Source organism: Lepidochelys kempii, chromosome 4 (assembly GCF_965140285.1).
Source record: "Lepidochelys kempii isolate rLepKem1 chromosome 4, rLepKem1.hap1, whole genome shotgun sequence".
NCBI classification, from domain to species: domain Eukaryota; kingdom Metazoa; phylum Chordata; order Testudines; family Cheloniidae; genus Lepidochelys; species Lepidochelys kempii.
In genome coordinates this window covers 31,666,055-31,686,961 of record NC_136383.1, presented here as the reverse complement: position 1 = coordinate 31,686,961, position 20,907 = coordinate 31,666,055, and the positions used below count along the sequence as shown (strand labels likewise).

General features: G+C 39.5%; 1 protein-coding gene across 5 annotated transcripts in view; it reads left to right on the top strand.

Moving 5' to 3' along the window:
- LOC140910300 (uncharacterized) overlaps window positions 1-20,907 on the top strand; it is a 118,584-nt gene that overhangs the window by 56,449 nt on the left and 41,228 nt on the right. For 4 of the 5 annotated variants that reach the window (XM_078852458.1, XM_078852455.1, XM_078852457.1 and 1 more), the window contains exons 11-15: window positions 11,739-11,801; window positions 13,249-13,317; window positions 14,345-14,389; window positions 17,631-17,675; window positions 19,037-19,114. In XM_078852458.1, the coding sequence (XP_078708584.1) occupies window positions 11,739-11,801; window positions 13,249-13,317; window positions 14,345-14,389; window positions 17,631-17,675; window positions 19,037-19,114 (300 nt within the window). The remainder of the gene's footprint in view (window positions 1-11,738; window positions 11,802-13,248; window positions 13,318-14,344; window positions 14,390-17,630; window positions 17,676-19,036; window positions 19,115-20,907) is intronic. The other variant, XM_078852456.1, reaches the window with a different exon arrangement.

Genomic DNA, 20,907 nt, shown 5'->3' with positions numbered 1-20,907 from the left:
TTCTTGCTGGGCAGAAATCAGAAAAAAGATCAGGGCTGGATCTTGAAACCCTCTAAACAGAGCAGTTCACCTTGTGACTGGCATCTAAATAAAAATCCTTTGATTTTCAGAAGTGCTGAACAGCTCACTGAAGTCACTGAAAACTGAAGAAATTCAACCCCAAACTATCTTTTTGAACACTTGCACAGCTTCCTAATATGCATGTGCCCCCATTTGAAATCCCTGGTGAAACATGCAGGTTGGTTAACTCCTACCCTTTCCTCATCCAAATAATGATGTCCTGGGGGTAGGTTATCTCTGGGAGTAGAAAAAATAGATAGTGCGTGAAGGTCAAATGCTGGAGAGTAGAGTTCAATGAAATGTGTGTCGTGATAAAAATGGACAGTGGGAGGAAGTAATATCAGGAGGGTTTATACTGTTTGTTACATTGATTTATAGACCTGCTTTCAAAAGTAGGTACATGGAATTATATGTACAAAAATAATACACAGTTGTACACCTAATTTGAATATGCCGTTACCAGGATTGTAATAGATGCATAAATCAGGTAGTTGGATGCACAGAAAGTAGTTACACAACTAACTGTACATTTGCATGCCCTCTTATCTAATTTCCTTATGTCACTATGGCAATTGCACAAATTAGGCATGTAATTGCCCAGACCTAATTTTGAAAATCAAGCCCAGAATATGAACTCCGCATTGACAGTGGACTGTGAATGAACGACTAACTGTTGCAGGTGGCAAGAGCATTTGCTATGGCATTCCTCAGGATATATGCAATTCTTTGTAATCCCTCAGAAACAATATCCTCTAAATCCACAAAAGCCAGGATTTCTTTCCTGGAAAAGACACTAACGTACTAGGGAAGTGAGAAAAGGGTAAAACGTAAGTAACTGAAACACAGGATGTGAATTCTGTTTCCCCAAAAGCTGTTACAGGTTAAAAGATGGATTTGGTAGAGTGAAACTGGTTTACAGTGTCTTTTAATTTGCTTCTTTGTGCCAGATAAAGTCAGTCCAAATTTAGAATCCAGTTGAATAATCTGAGAGTCCAATTAGCAGACCCATGTATTCAGAAATCAGGGATTTTATCAGCCATAATGGAGACCTCAAATAGTAAACTGAAAACACTCTTATGATGTAATGCCACCATAGAAAATGTTTTCTTGATTTTATATAGTCATAAATGAGTAAAAACAGTTGCAGTTCATTTTTAATATTAGCAGCAAAAGCCCCTTAAATTTATCATCTAATTTGGTTCTAGAGGAAAACAATTTTTTGGACAGACTATAGAGTCTCATTCTTTTCTTCTAATAATTTAGCAGATCAATCATTGCAAAAGTTGGCTGCCTTTAGGAAAAAACAAGGCTCTTATTACAACAAATGTTTTTACTGTAATCCTCAATAGCAGGTATCGTGCTGACTTGAATTCTAATTAGCCTTTAAGTAAGAAGTATTCTGTATGACTAATGCATGGAGAATCATGACACATTCGTCAGAATTATTGCTGATACTTTTAGCACCCTTGCAAATCAGCACATATTTTTCAAGCACCACTGCACTTTTCTTAAAATGAAAATTGGACTCACTAAAAGGCAATAAATGTTGTAGAAAACGGAGTCTGGTTATAAGTTGAAGCTTTGGGTTTTTAGGCAGGTTAAAGAATAATACATTTTTGCCTCTAACGAATCATAAAAACTGAACAAATGGTCATAAATACAAAACCAGAGAGATTTTTCCAAGTTAAGAAGTTGATTAGGCAACTGGGTTGATCAGAAAGTCAAAATATGGTTTCATGGGTGATGAGGGAGCCAGGGAGCCTGTGCAATGGGGCACCTATGGAGCCAATTCTGAATTAGTGTCAGAAATCAAAACAGAGGTCTAAGAAAACGTGGATCATTGTTTATGGGGTTTACCTTTATCCCCTTCATTTCCTTACCGTAAGCTCACTATTGTAGTCCTTCTGAAAGCAAAAGAGGAAGTAAAGGACAGCAGATGCCAGTGTCTGAGACTCAACAGAGGAGGCAGTGGCTCAAATTCAGGCCTGATGTACTTCATTGCTTTCACTGAAGTTGCTTTATTTTGTTCTTTTTAATCTCAATCTGCCTCTAAATCTCTTAATAGCATAAAGGAAGGAATACAGCTCATATTGTTTCTATTTTAAATATGCCTAGGCATGAGTCATGAGAGTCTTTTAGGGCTGGCACATCCCTATGTATGATGGGCTAACTATATATCTGGTTGACTGGATAAAATGAGGATATTTCGTTTGCACAGTCCATAGCTCTCCCTGCTAATAGGAGCAAAAATGGAAGAGGGCATTGAAAAAATGGATTGGTCCTTCTCTGCAGTGGGCTATCTTGGGTCTGGGGCTCTGCAGTGTGCATGGGGGCGAGGCGGGTGGTACGTTGCTGAGCAAGGGGCTGGTGGGTCGTGGAGGATCCGCCATATGCAGCCATTAGCAGAGAACTCCAAAGCATACAGCTACAGAGGTTCATGCTGGAAGCAATATTAACTTTAAAGAGGGGTTTGCAGTAAAGCACTGGGGTGGTAGAGTGAGTGGTTTGTCAAATGGGAAGGACAAGTGTTTGGCAGGTTTGACTGGGGGTCTGTAAGGCTTAAGCCTGTATTCCTTGGAGATTCCTGGTCTAAATGTCCTTTGCCCTCCCACTTCCATGTAACTACCATAAATGCTTCAGACCGAGGAACCCTCTGATCACTATAACACAGCTTCACATGGTGTTCTGGGAGGGTCTTTGCCCTGGCAAGATTTTTTTCTATGGCAGGGAGAATTGGGCCCATATTTTTTTTATTGCCTGACATAAGTATTTCAATGAGAGAATTAAAATACCTTTAAATTTCCCAATAATATAATTTCTGCATAATATAATGACTGCTAGAGGTCAAAAATATGCAGTTTTGTTGTGGCTGCATTGGTCCCAGGGTATTAGAGAGACAAGGTGGGTGAGGTAATATCTTTTATTGAACCAACATTTGTTGGTGAGAGAGACAATTTCAAGCTTTCAAGCTTAAGCATCTCTCTCACCACCAACAGAAGGTCAAAGATGTCAGCAAATTTTTAAAAAGTTGTCAGGCTCTTTGGTACAATTTTTGTTTTTAAGGTTCAGTTTATTTGTGCATACATAGTTCTGACTGAGAAAGAAATTATGTCATTAAAACATTAATGATAAAAGCAAGGCCCTAGTTACTCCTTTGCAACCAAATGTATACTACTTACCAACAGTTGTTGCGTATATATTTAGTTTATGTGTTATTCTAAGCAGCATATTTATATTATTTTTAAAGTCCATATGCTACAGAAATATTTTCCAGGCACTTGATGCAGAGTAGACCTATTTAAAGTGTTAAGTGTTAAATAATTCTGTTGATCTGCATATGAACTGTGAGATGACGACACAACCTAAGTCAGTAAGTGGTTAGAAATCTACAGCTAATAAGTTGCAGTGTAAATCCTTCAACAAATTACTGGTGATTAAAATGCTGTTAGCACAACAGGTGGTGTTTTCACCATTAGGGGTCTAAAAGCAAAGTACAAATTTGCAAGGTATGGCAAGCAAGATACCCACAGTAAATGGTGTTGCTCTTACCCTTAGCCTCTCATATTAAATCTTGTCTCCACTTCCTCACATAAAAGTTTTGATAAACGTGAAACAGTCACTGAAGAATTTGTCTAGATAATAATCTTCGTAAAAAAAGTAGACTGTCTTCAAAAAAAAGTTTAACATAATTATAAGCTTCCCTATTGCTGAATTTGGAAGCCCTTTTAAGTATAAAATATTAGCTAAATATCTATCTAGCTTACATTCTGTTAGATGTCCGACACACCATTTGTTTTAATGGACTAACACATTTTTTCATTTTGATGTCCCGTGTTTACCTGATTAGGAGCTAAAATAATACTAACAAGGTTTGCAAAAAGTATCTTTGTAGTTTGTCATTTGCCAAGATAGCAACTCTGCATTGCATGAACACTCATAGTGAAATCAAAGAGGTATGGATTATTGTTTCTGGTGGTTTGATGTGATCACATTCAACCAGCTAACAAGTGTAAACTCCTCAGGCACTATGCAGCCTTAATATGGACTCACAGACAGTCCCCTGGGGCATTCTGAACTATCTTGCCACCCAGGCAAGCTTGACACTGTGATAGATGGTCATTTTACACCAAAGATCACAAAATAGTCAGGGTACTCCAAGTCCCAAAGGACCAGTCACTTACCTCAGGTCAATTTGCACCTTAGATCTCACACCACAGACCACACTTGTAGACAAACCTCTAGTAAATTAATTAAAGGTTTATTAACAGACGCCATGTCAACACCACCACTTATGTCAGCAAAACTATTGTCACTCAGAGGCGTGAAAAAAACGCTCCCCTGAGCAGTGTTTCACCGGCATAAGTGGTAGTGTGCACAGCACTGTGTTGGCGGGAGAGCTTCTCCCACCCATATAGCTACCTCCGCTCCTTGGGCGTGATTTAATTACGTCGACGTGAGAGCGCTCTCCCGTCGGCATAGAGCAGCTACACGAGAGAACTGACAGCAGCTCAGCTGCCTCGGTACAGCTGTGCCACTGTAAGGTCTCTAGTGTAGACAAAGCCTAAGAAAAAGAAATGAGAGTTATTTATGTGGTTGAAACAGGTAAACATACACACACACACGAGTTGCAGTCTTAGGTTTCAGATGGTGGTAGAGTGCTGAAATATGCCATCTCTTTAAGTCCTTTAGGGCTAACTCAGGTTAATCCTGGGGATCTCTTCCTTATGTTTAGGAATCTTTGCCTCTTAGAGTCTGAACTGCATAAAAAAAACTCTAATTCCTTCTGGCCAGGAATTTTTATCCCCATCTGTCTTGAGGCCAAGATGATAGGACGAGCGCTTCTGCATGTCCCCCTCTTCATGGTTGTGTTGGGAGCAATCAACAAAGTTCTTGCTCTTTAATGGCTTACTATGGCCCATTTGGATTCAATAGGTCTTCCTGATGGGCCAGAGATAGCCCCTCCTCATGGGTGGAAACCAGTATTTCACTTGGTGATAGGTTTCAGAGTAACAGCCGTGTTAGTCTGTATTCGCAAAAAGAAAAGGAGTACTTGTGGCACCTTAGAGACTAACCAATTTATTAGAGCATAAGCTTTTGTGAGCTACAGCTCAAGCTTATGCTCTAATAAATTGGTTAGTCTCTAAGGTGCCACAAGTACTCCTTTTCTTTTCACTTGGTGATGTTTCTTTCTTGGCTGGATTTACAGTTTCAGAGAGAACATTTGTACATTACAGAACAAACACTTCAATATTACCTTACTGCATGGGTTAGAGATATTATAAGTGAGATTAATGGACGCAGCAACTTACAAGTATTTCATAAAGTCTGAACACATTGGTACAAGTCTAATACCTATTTTAGCAATGCTAACACATAGGTGAGTCAGACTGGTTTCCAGCTACACATTTGATCGTGTTCACTTGAGGCTTTGGGACCTTGGCATGAGCTGACATCTGGTCTACCAGCGTAACAAATAACAACAAATGATGTGGGTCCTTTTGCATAATGGAAGTAATTAATAATTTTTGGAATGTATCTTGATATCAAGTAAACTGGTGGAACTTGCCTCAATCCCAACAAATCAATAACATCTTGGTCTGAAAAGTTGGAAAACCTGGGCAGTCTTTGGGATGACAGTTGCTAAGCGAGTGTTTCATAACTAATGAACACAAAAATCTTAAGCTAAAATACAAACAAGCAATCCTCTGTGGGGGTTTTTTAAGCTTCCTGGCAGTACTATTAGTAGAGGAATTGTTGATCCTCTAGAAAATACCAATGGCCAATCTCCTACCACAATCCTCCTGCCTGCCTAACATGTCACCTTCAATATTTCATGCTCCCAGATCAGTTTCCTGCAGCCCGATCTACTTATAATAGATCCTTCAAAGATAAAACTTCTGTTTTGCTTTAAGAAACTGCACCAGGTGTTTAGATAAGTCAAGGTTAAAGGTCATCTTGATTTTATAGACAGCAGTGTTCACTTCAGCATCTCAGGGTCTGAGAATCTATGGATTGTCTGGATGGTGACATGACACGTATCTGCTACCCGACTGCAAACTGCATTAGCTTATATCTAGAATCGGTTTCCAGGACCACAGCTTTTGTCCCCAGCACCTTATGCCTATTGATGCTGAAGTAAAGATGACTAAATGCAGATGTGAAAGATACCTAGTGCTTACTTAATCAGTGATGCAAGGTGAATTTAGTTTTTGAGGATACATTTTAAACAGACTAACACAAGAGCAAATATGATTAATCATCTATGATGACATTAACCCCAGTTTGGAGGGTCTATTTGAGCCTTTCATGTGGGCCCTAGTTGGGGGTAGAGGGCTTGGCATGAGTGCTCTTCACGGGGTGAATTTTTCACCTATCATACCTACTAGAAAAATCCTTTGCTAAACTAAAATAGATGAGTGTGTGTGACAGCAGGTACCGTGAATCCTAGTGGCATTATGTGCTTACATTAAAGGATACTGCATCCCACAGTAGTTAGAGCCTGATTCTCATCTTACTTAACCAATGGAGATCAGAAGTAACTGCAGTGAAGTCAATTGTTACACCAGTGTAAAAGATCTGTGCAAGTGTGATCAGAACCAACCCTTACTGTTGTATTCCTGTGGCAATATGCTGGGTTAGATTTTTACTGTCAAGTATTATTTTTACCAAATCATAGTCTTGATTTTCTAGCTATAATCCTGTATGGCTTCTGTGTCATGTCTGTAGCAGGGACTAATCAAAATGATTTTCCCTTTTCCTCTGCATTGCAGGGGCATCAGTGTACGTTACTGAGATAAAACTGTTTGTTTTCATTATGTTTCACACACCTATAAGTCATTTGATTTGTTATCTGAGCAGCGTAGATTATGATAAAGCAGAAATCTGGCAATATTAGCACTATACAGTAGGTAGGATGAACATATATTGTTTGCAAAGCAAACATTTCCTTTATGAGTAGCTGACAGAAAAGCCAGGGAATGGGCTTCCTACAGTTTCCTGCACATATTGTGAATGGCACATAAGTACTCTTTATGGATATTTTCTGTCAGTAAACATGCTGTAGTTACACTGAAGAGCTGGCAGATGTTAGAGATACACAGACAATGTATAAATTATATTGTTAAAAAAATGATTTTTTTAAAGTTTGAAACTTAGTTCTGTTCGCAAATCACTCTTATATTTGAACAGCTACCTATTTACCTTATATTTAAAGCTACCTATTTGGTCATGCGAATTTCCTTGAAAATACATTATATTCCATTTGTGCCTGATGTTTCCCAAGGGGTTCCTGGGGTTGTGCACCTCTCTATCACCTGCCCTATCTATGCTTGCTTGGGTCAGCTCCCCTGACACTGCCAGCTTCTAGCAACACAAGCACTGCCTTCCAGGCCTCCACAGGCCTTGCTCTCTGTACAGGTCAACAATAGGCATACTCCAACACCTGCATCATCCAAGCATCTCCTGGGAGTGCCCTGCCCCTGATCCACTGGGCACTCTCAGACTTCCCAGGTCCTCTGTTCCCAAAGAAACAGTACACCACAGCTTACCAGTTACACCATAGAACACAGCTTCGCTTAACACACAGCACTTAGATTTGTTTATTGAGAAAGCAAGTTTCTGTAACAAAGAACAGGGATTCAAAGATAGCAAGTTGAAATGTTGGAAACGAAGGGTTACATATAAAATAAAATCATAGCACACATGCTAGAGCCTAAACTTAACTTCCTGTCATTGTCATTTCATACAGAGCAAAAGGTCACCCAAAATCCTTCCAGCACATTAGAGCCAGGTGTGGCTGTGATCTTCCATTTATGAGGGAAGCACACTGTCATGTTGACTCCTCAGTGGAAAGATCCGGAGTTTGTCTGTGTCTCTGCAGTTGTAGTCCAAAAATCCATTGTCTTCACTTGCAAACAGGATAATCCTTGCTGCGTCTGTTTTCCTGTCTAGGATCTACCCCGGAGACTTTGCAGTCACTTGATAAGCATTTTGCTCAGACCATAAAATTAGGCGTGACATATACAATAATCAGTGTACATGTAGACGGATAGATAAACATCTTCTGCCTGAAAAAAATCTGTTTCTCACCTTTTGGTGACCAGTCCCAAGTCACAGACCTTAAGGACATAATTATCAATGTAGATATACATAACTCTTTTTATATTATCCACACATAAGATTCACAATTATTATGAGGACCAGTGTGACACAGGCTTTCAGTAGAGACCTATGTGACACTCACTGGCAAAATAGTATGTAGATACCAGACCAATGGGATCCCGGTAACCCTTATGCATCCCTATGCCGTCTGCCATTTGGAACCAAGAGGTCCCGGGTTCACAGTGCCCTTCCTGGTTTTGGTGCTTGAGTACAGAGATATAACCATGCTCCAGCAATGATCTAGGAAGACTATAAGCAGAGCTGTGTTCATTTTTTTTTCTTCCCCTGTTTTGTGGCCCCTCGCAACTGTAGTGATTAGATCAATTTTCCATTTTATCTATCTATCACTTCCCTCTTGGCTCAAGTACAGTAGCTTGGATTCAGAGTAGCAGCCGTGTTAGTCTGTATTCGCAAAAAGAAAAGGAGTACTTGTGGCACCTTAGAGACTAACAAATTTATTTGAGCATAAGCTTTCATGAGCTACAGCTCACTTCATCTGATGTGATTTATTTTCCCTCACTACTAGTACTGCACATCTGCCACTTCCGTCCGGGGCATAATGTGAGTTTGGAATTTGGCCCTTGTCTTTATACATGTCAGACATGTCTACACTAGACAAAAAGCTTGAGGTAAGGTACTTTGTCCTTCATGTGAAGTTGCTCGTAAGTCTGTGAAGGTTGGACCCCACACCAAAGCTGAATCTGCTGAGACATTCAGAAGTGCCACCAGATTGCTCTTCTGGAGAAGCAGAAATCTGTGAGAACATCTGCTGATGTCCTAATTCCTCCTTTTTTTAGCTGCAGGAGTTTTTCGGGCATTTGCAAGTATCAACCCAATCTCCACAGGAGGCCTTAAGATATTGGGGGGTGGGGGGAGGGGCGGAGAACAGCCACAAGGGGCGTGCCCCTGGCAGGTGGCAGCACAGTAAAGTACATGAACATGCATAGATGTGGCACTAAGCACATCAACCTATGTATTTTTGAGGGCAACAAGTTTTTTTTTTCTATTTAAAATGGCACAACAGGTATTTATAAACCATATTTCTGTCTGTCAACTGTAGCCCCCTCACCCCAGCAGTTTGCATCGGTGACATTATTACATTGAGAAATGTAGTACGATATCATTGAAACGAGCTGAGGTGACTTATCATCCAGGAACATTAACAGATGTGGACTTTTTTCTGAACAATAAGAAAAAGTAAAAGACAAAAGAATAATTCTATGAGCATATGATTTGCCAAACACACTCCTATCTGTGGTCCAAAAGCAGTCATAGTAGGTGCCAGAATGCTGGCTGGCAGAAGGCCCATCCAGAGCTTCCCTGAACCCCCTTATGAGCACAAATAAACCACTCAGATGGGTTATATTTAGGGGTCATTCCCAGGTCAGGGTTATAGTTCTGTATCTGTACAGATTAATGCCTCACCCCTATACCTTGCTCCAGAAGGAAAGTAGGAATATGATGGGCTGAGCTTTCCAGATAAAGAGAGAAAGTGGAAGCCTTTTATGTACTTCGATTTTCCCACTACACCTATCCCAGGCCCAAGGATATTACACAATTTATAGAAAACTATTTTGATAAAATATTAAAGCAGGTCTCGATATAAACCCTGCACTCTCAGATCATGGAAGTAAAACCACAGACCTCGTACAATATCCTCCATGTTTTCTGGTACAAAGCACCTGTAGAGGAATCTCTCTCCAGGCTTGGGGGAAGGCTGGGACTGCAGTGGAAAGATTTTGCCAGCACTCCTTTTACAGTGTATGAAGTTTCTGGTATGAGCCTATGCACAATGGTCTGCCAGAATTCAAGCCAAAAGCTTTTTGTTAAGATCTTTGTATAACATTTCTAAGCCTGGCCTCTGATAGACAGAAGTTGGGTCATGGAATCAGTACTTGTTTCTTCCCCTAGAAATCATAATTAACAGGTCAAGTAATAAATCTGCCGAGTTGACCAGGTGATAGTTTGTGTTGGTGTGCTGTAAAATAATTTTGAGCTGTCAAGCTCCTTCCTAATTTTAAAATAAATTATTGAAATTCCATGGCTGTGGAGGCGAAGTGCTTTTTTCATTAAAAGGGAATGCCTCCTTCCACAGTGAATACCCAAAGGTTACTCTCACTGGTATGCACTAACACAGTTACATTACAAAGACAGCATGTGAACTATAGGATTATTTTTATTGTTATAACATACCCTCTAACCTCATTAAGAAATACATGCTTCTGCATTATTTATTTCCTACTAATTTCCTCGCTTCCCCCTCTCTCTTTTTGTGCTTTAGCAGATATGCTGGCCTTTATTTCATACCACCAGTGGTACATTGATCAATGATAGCAGTGATTTTCATATGTAAATATGCAAGAAACCTCCCTGAGTTCATAACCTGCACTGTTTTTTCTCACCAGTGCACCATACCTGTAATTCCATGCCGATGAGCAAGTTGATCCTTCCCTTTATTTTCTAATTGGAATTAAAAGTTATTCAACCATATGTCTCCCTCATCAATGTAAATAATTTTGTAAACAAGGAATATGGATGTGTCTGTCATTCTAGGTATTTAAATAGCAAGTGTTTGTGATTTCTTTTAAATGAAGCCATGAATGATCTGCTGCTGGGAGGTGCTGTTTTTCCCCAACTCCCACTGACTTCAGCAGGGGCTGAGGGTGCTCAGCGCCCAGAAGAATCAGGCTGCATAGAGCCAAGTAGAATTTTTGTTCTTAGATTCCGGGGATACCCCTAAAACTTATATGTGAACATTTTTTTAAAAAGCGATTGTTAGCTCTGTAGTATTTGGGCCACCTGCACTCATGATGGCTGGTAGCTAAACCTCTTCTTGATTCAGATTCTTGGGGGGGGAAATGTAATGCTAGGAACCATGAGGCCTCATTCAGAAAGAGCCTGTAAAGAAAAACATATGGTTTGTCCCTTACAGACCATACAGAGTTATTTAAAACTTTGTGTAGTTGCTAATCTAGAACGGATTGTCACTGCTGTTCCTTAGACATGCAGGGGAGTGAGAGGGGACAAGACCCTCCTTACTCCCTACTCAGCTGGGTTCAGATTGCGACTGACCATGGTGGGAGAGAGCAGGGGCTACTTACCTGTTATTCCGGTCTGCAGATAAATGGGCAGGGAGGGTACAGGGAATGAAAGCCCACCTACTCCACCCCATCTACTCCCTGAATCCACCATGATGTTAGTCTTGCCATGGTGGATTTTTGTTTCATAAATTGCATCATAATCTAGGGTCATGTGAACAGTCCTTAGCTTCATAAAAACAAGATTTGCAGCTTTCAAGTTTGTTTTTCTCAAACTACGTGAAGCTTTGCTCCAAGAAGTATGCTGATGGAAATAATCCCTGATTAATTAATCATCCCTAATTAATCTCTCTATAGTTGTTGGATCACAGCTGGAAATCCCTGAAGGATCAGGGAAAATACTATTAAAAGTAAACTGATTTTATTGTAATAAATTTCAATTAAATGAAGAATAACCTAATATGCTTTCATCTGTTAAAGGGTGAACCAGGTTTCATTGGTCCACAGGGAGAACCTGGATTACCAGGGTTACCAGGAACAAAGGTAAGTTTAGTTTCTACCACACACTCGTCCATATTATATTGGGTTCTTTTGTGTTAATGACCAAAAAAAAGTTAGTGAAGTTGAGGGTCTATAATCAGTCATTTAAGGATGAAAATCCTTATAAGAATGTGGTACTTGTAAAAAAAACTGCCAAAAAGTTTAGAGTTCAGGTTAAAACTTTAAAGTATGCCCAAAATTTGGAAATATTAAAATTAATGCTTTGGGTACCCAGGTTACTTTAAATTGGCCTACAGCGTGCCCTGAGAAAACCAGAAAGTCAGAATACTTAATCATTCATAGGTGTCTCAAGCTCCTTAGCTGCCTTAGTCAACGTAGCCTCTCTAAAGCTACCGAACGTCTAAATTAGGCCATGAGAGCCAACATGCCAGTATGGACAATCTATCTTAATAACTATTAAGAAATGGACTCCAAGCAATGAACCTTTGATCCTGTGCACTAGATCTTGAATATATAAATCCATTAATAAAAACATTGTTCTTCCTCTCTCTTTCTGTCTGTTCTTTTGCAACTGAGCGGGAAATAAAGTTAAAAGAATGTTTGAAGTCTTGTGGACTCACCAATTGAGAGCCAAATTTTGTGAACCTATTGTCCCATTCACTTCAGATTTGGAAGAAAAAAACAGAACTCCAGACCAATTCTGAAGCCAACTTTCCATTTTTAAAATGTTGTATGTGTTTTAAGGTAATGCTGGAGAATGCAAAACAAGCTTTGAATGGAAAGTTTCAGTCTTAACTATGGAGTGGTGCTGTTTCTGTCCTTTTCTATGAGAGGACATGATTTATTCCTAGGCTTCTAGAGTCCCTAATTGCTTCATTAGCCATCCCCACCCCTTAAATGCAGACCCCAACTCAGTATTCTACACCTGTATTACTTCTAGATATGACTACTACAATGAACTTTACCTTGGGCGAAGTGTGGAAAGCACTCCACAGCTCTCACTTGTGCAGAATACAGCTGCTCACCTAACCAGGGTGAGCCAGCAAAAGTGATTTGTTTGCTACCCCGGCTGCCAATAGGCTCCTAAAAGGCCACCTCTTCATTTCTTACCCATCACATGACCTACACTCATTTAGATCACTGGAACTAACTCACCCCAGGATTGTGAGAAGGGAAGTAAGAGGCAGCACTACTTTAACTTTGCTCCCTTCGGTCTATGTCTTATTCTGGTCTTTTGTTACATACTGTTTCTCAGATAATACAGTCTTGTTCAACGGAAAATGACTCAGATTAAGTTACAGAAAACATCCACTTCTGCTTTCAGGAATGCTGTAAATTTACCTAGGAAAAATGTTCTCCATCTCATTATAGCTCTCACATGAGCTTGAAAGTACATCCTATTTAGTTTTTCTGACCTGACTTTGTACTATACTAAAGGTTGCCTGTGGTTTGTGATGCGTACATACATGTGTGTTGTAATCTTTGACAGGGTGAAAGAGGAGAAGCAGGGCCTCCTGGAAAGGGTGAGCGAGGTGAACCTGGAGTTCCTGGGCCAAAGGTCAGCCTGATTTAACACTGGCATTTCAATAATTGCTTCGAATAACCAGAACAAAACTTTGCAAATGAGCTTTAAAGGAGAACAAGGTAAATTCATCCCTGTACACTGCTACTAGTCAGGCAGCTAGCCTCTGCCACCATGGCTCCACTGCTGTTTTTAGTGTGTTAGATCAATCACAGCTAGTGTGTGGACATCTGCCTGAGCTGGAAATTATATCTCCGGCTGCAGTATAGACATACCTACAGTTTAGTCCAGAAGTCAGTGGTAGTATAATGTTCAGAACTGCAGAATTAGGCCCTAAGTGGAATCCATTATTTGGACTGAAGGAGACAGATCCTCAGATGGTAGAAATTGTGATGGAGCTATGGCAATTGACAAAAGATGAAGCTCTGCCCTGATGTGTCTATAAGCACCCTAGTTTGAGTTTTTTGAACACTGTGACCTTTCAAGTTCAGAGAAAATCCATTTTGCTTCTTGTTTTCTAATTTTGTAAGAAAAAATAAAGAAATAATCCTCAATACATTTTAATATCTTCCGAGCATTTTCTGCTGGATTGGTGCTTAAGTTTTCTACTCTTAGCATATCTTTAAATGGTAGTCCGGCTTCTCTGTCAGATAGATTTTTATTCATCTATACTTCCTGGGAAAACTGTTGTGGTAACACTTTGTTTTAGCAGTACTATCCTGTAAACACTTAGCGGGTCTATTAACCTCTCAGTTCTTGGTGGGCCTAGCAGTACAGTTGGCACCCCCTGCAAGGCAAAATTATTTGTGCCAGCCATCTGCAAGAATCAGTAAGAGAATAGTTGGTGGAATTCCTGTGGAAGAAGGGAACCGACAGTGTGAGCGCATTAATACTAATTCATTATTCTGGGTGCTAAACTAGATGGATTCATGAGGTTGTTCATAGAAAATAAAGTGTTTCCACTGCTCTCTACTACTAATAGCCAGAACTAATTTCTCTTTTCCTCTGCTCTTTCCTGTCTCTCTTTTTTCTTCTGCCCATCTTCTATGTCTTCCTCACACAGGGGAAATCAGGCGAATCTGGAACTAGAGGCCCAAAGGGGTCAAAGGTCAGTGTCAACTGAATTGCCTCTTTTGGTGTAACATGAAGATTTCCAGGGCAAATTATTAGTAATATCACATCAACTTTGATCTAGAAAGAAATGATAACTGATCCTGCAGGCTTCATACAAGCAAAACTCCCAGGGATTTCACTGGGCTTTTTAACTGTAAGGTCTGCAGAATCAAGTGCTATATATTTTGTACACCATGATTGTGCTCTTTCTTTCTCTGTTGTAACATCTTAAAATGATTAGTCTCTTTTTTTGTCTGTTCTCTTTTTCCATGTACCTGCTTTATCTCTCTCTGTTTGACGGTTGTGTTTTAATCCATTTTCTTTGGGATTGGAGGAAAGAGCTATTAAAATTGGTACTTTCTACCTTTTGCTGATCCAATAGCCATTGAAAAGTATTTGATTTAAATATAATTTCTTATTGTTATTCTGCTGATGTTTTGTAGGGGGTTCGTGGCTGTTTATTTTGAATCTTGGGCATGAGATGTACCAGGCTTGGGTCTCTCAGATTTGTCTTCCAGATAGTTGAAAAACTACCAAGGACCTTGGCAAAAAGTTAAAGCTTCAATACCATAGTGTATTCAAAATCAGTGGAAGTAAAAATTTTCAATGGATTTGCAATATTTTTTGCAAAATCTTACTAGTGTCTGCCAGTTTATACTATGAGGTCCACACAAAATAAAACTGGAATATTTATTCTTTTGTTTAATTAAATGACTTTGAGAGAACAAAGCTGTGCTGAGAATCATTTCTATATTGCTTGCAATGTCAACCCTCAATTGGCAGTATATCTCCATTTGGCAAAACACATAAGCACACAATTAAAGTTAAGTAAGTGCTTCAGTCCCATTGACTTCACAAAGTTAAGCATATGCTCATAGTGAATAATAAAATATAAAAAGTGGTTCACAGAACCAAGGTGGTGTAAACAACAATTAAATACTCCTGATTTCTTTTCCTCCTTATGCTGAAGAACTTGGTCTCCACTGGAATATTATTCGCAGAATAATGTGTTATTTTAGGTCTTGTCTACACTACAGAGTTAGGTCAATGTAACTATGGAAGTGTCTCCGCTTAATTTTTGCTCCCACTGATGTAACTCGCCTGCCACACCAACTTAATAACACCACCTCCACAAGCAGTGTGGAGTCAAGGTCAATGTAATTAGATCGACACAGCGTGAGTGTAGAACACATTGCTTCCGTTGGCTGTTACTGGCTTTCAGGAGCCATCCCACAATCAAAACAGGCACTCCTGTTGAGGACGTGCACCGCCGACACAAGAAGCAAAGTGTAGACACGTGCAGGGAATGTAATTACTGTGGCAGCTGTATGCTGACGTAAGTTAGGTCAACTTTACTTTGTAGTGTAGACCTGGCCTTAGTGCCTGATCCTACACCAAGTCAATGGAATTTTCACCACTAAATTCAGTGTGCGCAGGGTGATCTTAGTAGCACTTTTCACCCATAGGTTGTCAGCATTGACTTTCACAAAAGGGAGCCCTTGGGAGGGGCGGGAGGTTGATAAAGGTGTTTGCTTGTCAAAAGAGAGAGAGAGAGAGATGATAAGCACTACTTCTGAGACCTCCATCATTGTAGTATCTGATCACCTCCCTGATATTCTGGTGGGTATCCACACAACATCGCAATGAAGTAGAGAAGTATTATTTTTATTCCCCTTTCAGAGAAAGGCCACCGAGGCACAGCTGACCAGTTTTCAAAGGTATTGAGGCACCTAAAGATGCAGAAAGGTGCACAATGGGATTTTCAAAAGTGCCTGAGCAGATTAGTCACCTAATTCCCAATGGGACTTAGTCACCTGAGCACTTTTGAAAATCTATCGAGGGACCCGTCTGCATTTTTAGGCAACTAAATACCTTTGGAAATCTGGCCCAGAGGGGCTACGTGACTGCCCAGACTTACACAGGAACTGTGTGGAAGAACAGGGAAATGAACTCAGATTTTTAAGCAATATGCCAGTGCCCTAGCCACATGTCCACCAGCCCTCTCCTGTTGCAGAGAAGATGACATGGGATATAGAGCCAGATGGCAGAAATGTTAGTATCTCCTCCCACTATGCACCTCTCTTTTTTTCTCATATCATCAGTGAATTAATAATCCTTGTCCATACCAGAATCACAAAAGCAAGTATAGATCCAAACAGGAGTAAGAGTAGCAGTATTTAATTGAATTTACTGACACTACTGACAAACAAGAAAGCTTGTTGTGGACGTGACTGTGAATGTGAAATAAGTCCCAAGCACTAGATTTCAGATTCTGAAGACAAGGTTCACTCACAGAGTTTGCCCTTATGGATAAAGTTTTCTCCACCCCTCTGAGCTTATTAGTGACAGCCAGGAGGAAAAAGATGAGAGTGAGATGATAAAGATCTTTATTCCATCTGGGATACTAGGGCAAAGAAATCATTACATGTTGACAACGATGATGTGGTGGTCAGAGAGGCAGTGGCTGAGGAAAGAAGTTCTGCAACCCCAATGGGAATAATGAGCACACAAAGAAATGCATGTGTGGTTTGAAAAATCCCTTTTGAAGAAGTTGTGTGGCAGTTGCTGAGGGTATGTCTACACAGCAGTTAAACACACGTGGCTGGTCCAGGTCAGCTGACTCAGGCTCACAGGGCTTGGGCTGTGGGGCTGTAAAATTGCAGTGTCGAAATTTGGACTCTGGGACTCCGTGAGGGGAGAGGGTCCCAAACATCTATACCATAATTTTAAAGCCCTGCAGCTCAAGCCCTGTGAGCCTGAGTCAGCAACACAGACCAGCCACAAGTGTTTAATTGCTGTGTAGACATACCCTGAATGACTTACCCCTTGAGCTTTCTTGTAAAGCTTCTGATAGTGGGGTATCCATGCTATCAAGAATGGGGAAGTTGTTTAAATGACTGAATTTGCAGTCTGCCTTTTATTTGATCCTTTGTTATTTCCAAAGCAACCCCGATAATGTATTATATAGTAAATGCTACATACAAAGAGCCAAACTCTGTTCTCAGTTGCAACAGTCTCAATCCTTACGTTCCATTGACTTCAGTGGAGTTACCCCTATGTAACTAAAACCCATATTCTATTTGTTTATAACCCATGTCAAGTTTTTTTTGTTTTGTTTTTTAAAATAAAGTATATGCTCAACTTGGACAGTAATAAAAATATTTAAACTACTAACAATAAAAACTATTGGACAGATTGTTTATATTTTTTTGCTTACGAATATTACTTTTCCATAGGGTCATCCTGGAGACAAAGGTGATTCAGGAGCAATAGGTCCTAGGGTAAGTGTACTTCATTTTAACCTGTCCAATGGAAATCTCAATTGTTACATGTAGGCCACATCAACAACTACAGGTGAAAGTGAGTTAGCACCAGCTATGGTTAAACATGGTTGTTGCTAACATAGTTGTGGCATGAAGAGGGTTTCTAACAGGAGTTCAGTGTCAACAGGGAAATCTATGTTATAAATCATACTCTAGATGCCTAGAAGATTAGTAATATCTTTTACTGGACCAACTTCTGTTGGTGAGAGAGGCAAGTTTTTGAGCTCTGTGTGAGCTCACCCACCTTGTCACTCTAGTAGCCTGGAATCGACACAGCTACAACAACACTGCATAGAAGATTAGTCATCCTTCAGTGCTGTTTGGCAAATATTTGCTCTGCTGTGGCAATCACTTGATTTCCAGGTGAAGTTTAAAGTGTTGGTATGGATCTATCCTATAAAATCCTAAATTGTCTGGATCCCACCTTTCTGGAAGATCCCCTCTCCCCCAGACTTTCTCTAAGGAAGGGAGAGAGTTGATGGGGAAGCTGCCTGAGAGGATAGCGGGATTCTGGATTGGACGATGATGTTTGAGATTTGCAAAATTTCATAGGTGGGGTGTGGTTTTTACTTGAATGATCCAAGAGAGTAGGCCTGACACAGCACCTTCTTTCAGTGTTTTATCTAAATAGTTTTATATATCGGTGTTACTGTTTGGAGCACAATTCACTGTGTTATGATTTACTCATTCATATTTATGTTTTTTAAAATGTTTGTTCCTCTTAAAACAACCTTTGGTTTTAGACTAACTTTTGCAGTCTGTGATTTATTGAAAATGCTATAAAATGATAAAATGTACTGTACCAAGATCTACAAAAAAGTTCAGGGAACAAATGTGAATGAATAAATAGTGCAAGTGTCAGAAAACAACCCTTCTCTACAGTACGTCATGGAAACCGTACAGAAAACATGCTTACGATAATTGTGTTTAAATAGCATTGTTGCTAGCACAGACTCAGCTGCAATGTGAAAGAGGCTTGGGTCAATATTTCTTTTCATAGAATGAGTTTCACGCTTCTGTAAACCTCTTTAATTAAAATATAAAAATATGAGAAAGAAACTAATGAGTTATGGGGCCCAAATGGAAACACAAGATTCAGATCTAAACTTTGCTTCTGGTTCTAATCTCTATCGTGGGCCAACCAAAACCTGGATCTTAGCAACCCTGAACTTTTCAGCGCAGGGAGATCTTTCAAACAAATGCTGATTATAGAATGAAACAGTCTCAGACAGACTAAGAGAGACTAGGATAGAACAATCAGTCACTAAGAGTTTGTGTGCTTGATTCAAATAATGTAGTGTTTGGGTGATATGTTACAGGGCCCGCCTGGACAAAAGGGAGATCAAGGTGCAACAGAGATAATTGACTACAATGGCAATATCCATGAAGCTCTGCAGGTATGTGAGCATAAAGAAGCTCAAATAATTAAATACTGAAAGAACAACTCTTTGGCATAATTATACTTTTGTTTTGCACAGGACATGAAATTACTCCACCATAGTATCTTAAAGATTTGCTGGAAATATTAATTAGGAATCTCTTGTGCTTGGAAGCTAGATTTTCTTGCTGGTGTTAGACAAAGAGTTTCCTTGATGCAGTGGTGAGGGAATTAGCTCTATATATTCCTTGGACTGTATTGACATCATCTGATGAGGACAGAACTGATTCACTGCTGGCTCCACAGCTTTTAGTGCTGAATTCATCTAATAAACCACTTACACAGATCCCACAGAAGTGTCTGCTTTTCAGTTCAAGTAGAATAATATTGACCGTCTCTCTTTGTCTTTGTCTTTTTCTTCTCCTCCTCCTCTTACTCTTTCCACAAAATGTAAAGAGCAGAAACTTTGAGGTTTGGAAACCAACTCACTTGACTCCATTAGCAAGCTGTGGATTCAATCAGCATCTTGAATTAGGATCCTTAGCAGTAAATATATTAAATAGACTTAAGCATTGGCCACCTTATTTACTCAGCCCTAGAAAAATAAGTGTTTTACATAAAGGGTGAGTGAATGTTCACATGAAAACCAAGTGTACCAGGGTGACTTGCAAGCTATGAGAACGGTATTTGGTGGTCTTGCTAACTACCAGTTCAGTCCTATGAGATGGAAGCACTCACCCGCAATTTTCATTGTGCCAAATTCTTGGAGGTTCTGGGACTTTTAACTTAAATAGGAGTTTGTAGGAATTTTCAGTATTCAGTGGGTTCTCAGTACCTCTCAGAATGTAAGTAGAAGTTGACAGAGTTCACAGGATCCAGTCCCTCTGTCTGAATGAATTTTTATACAATTTGGGAAGACATCATAAAGAAGCCTGGAGGACTCAGACCAATTTACAGTTGTTCAAGTTCGTGCCTCCCATTGCATTTCATGTGTCACTGGAGAATGAGACATCTTAGTCCATCAACACAGAAAACGATGGTATAGAAATTATCACCACAGTTCAAGCAAGAACGCTGCAGAGTTTATGTATCTTTGACTTAGAGGACCAGACACAAAATACATAAGTGAGTCTCTCTTTGGGTCTGCTCCTAGTCCTCACAGAGACAAAAGCGAATAGCTGAAGTGGAAATTTTACCTTTGGAGGAACTGCAGGATCAGGTGCTTTATGTATTAAAATTTTAAATATGTAGTTAGAAATGAGCACTGAAAATTAAATTAAATATATAGCTAGAAATGAATGTGAAAACTGTAAATTACTGCATTTGGTATAATTAATTTAGTTATTTGTCCTGTAAATTAGCAGAATTGAATTTTTCTTCCATTTTAAAATTCTTTAAATACTTCCATATATAGGGTGAATGCAAATGCACCACCATATAAAATGCCATCTGCTAGAGATTTTGGTTCCAAAGTTAGCTTGTGTTGATATGATTCTAGTTTTATAAAAAAATGTTCTTTATTGTGCTATTCTCTATAAAATAGTGTATGATTATATGCCTATTAAACTGAATAAGACTAAATCTTACATTTAGATAGACACATTAGATGTATAAACATCTTTGCTGACACATAGTAAAAGCATTTTCATGACTAAATACTGCCTACTTTATTTGTGCAGGTGGTCACATTGCTGTCAATGAAAAAACCTGTATGAGTAAATTAAACACAATTCAGCCCTGACTATGTTTAAACAATACAACCAAGTAATTTTGTATTGCCTTTTGAGAATTTTCACTACTTTTTGTTTTATT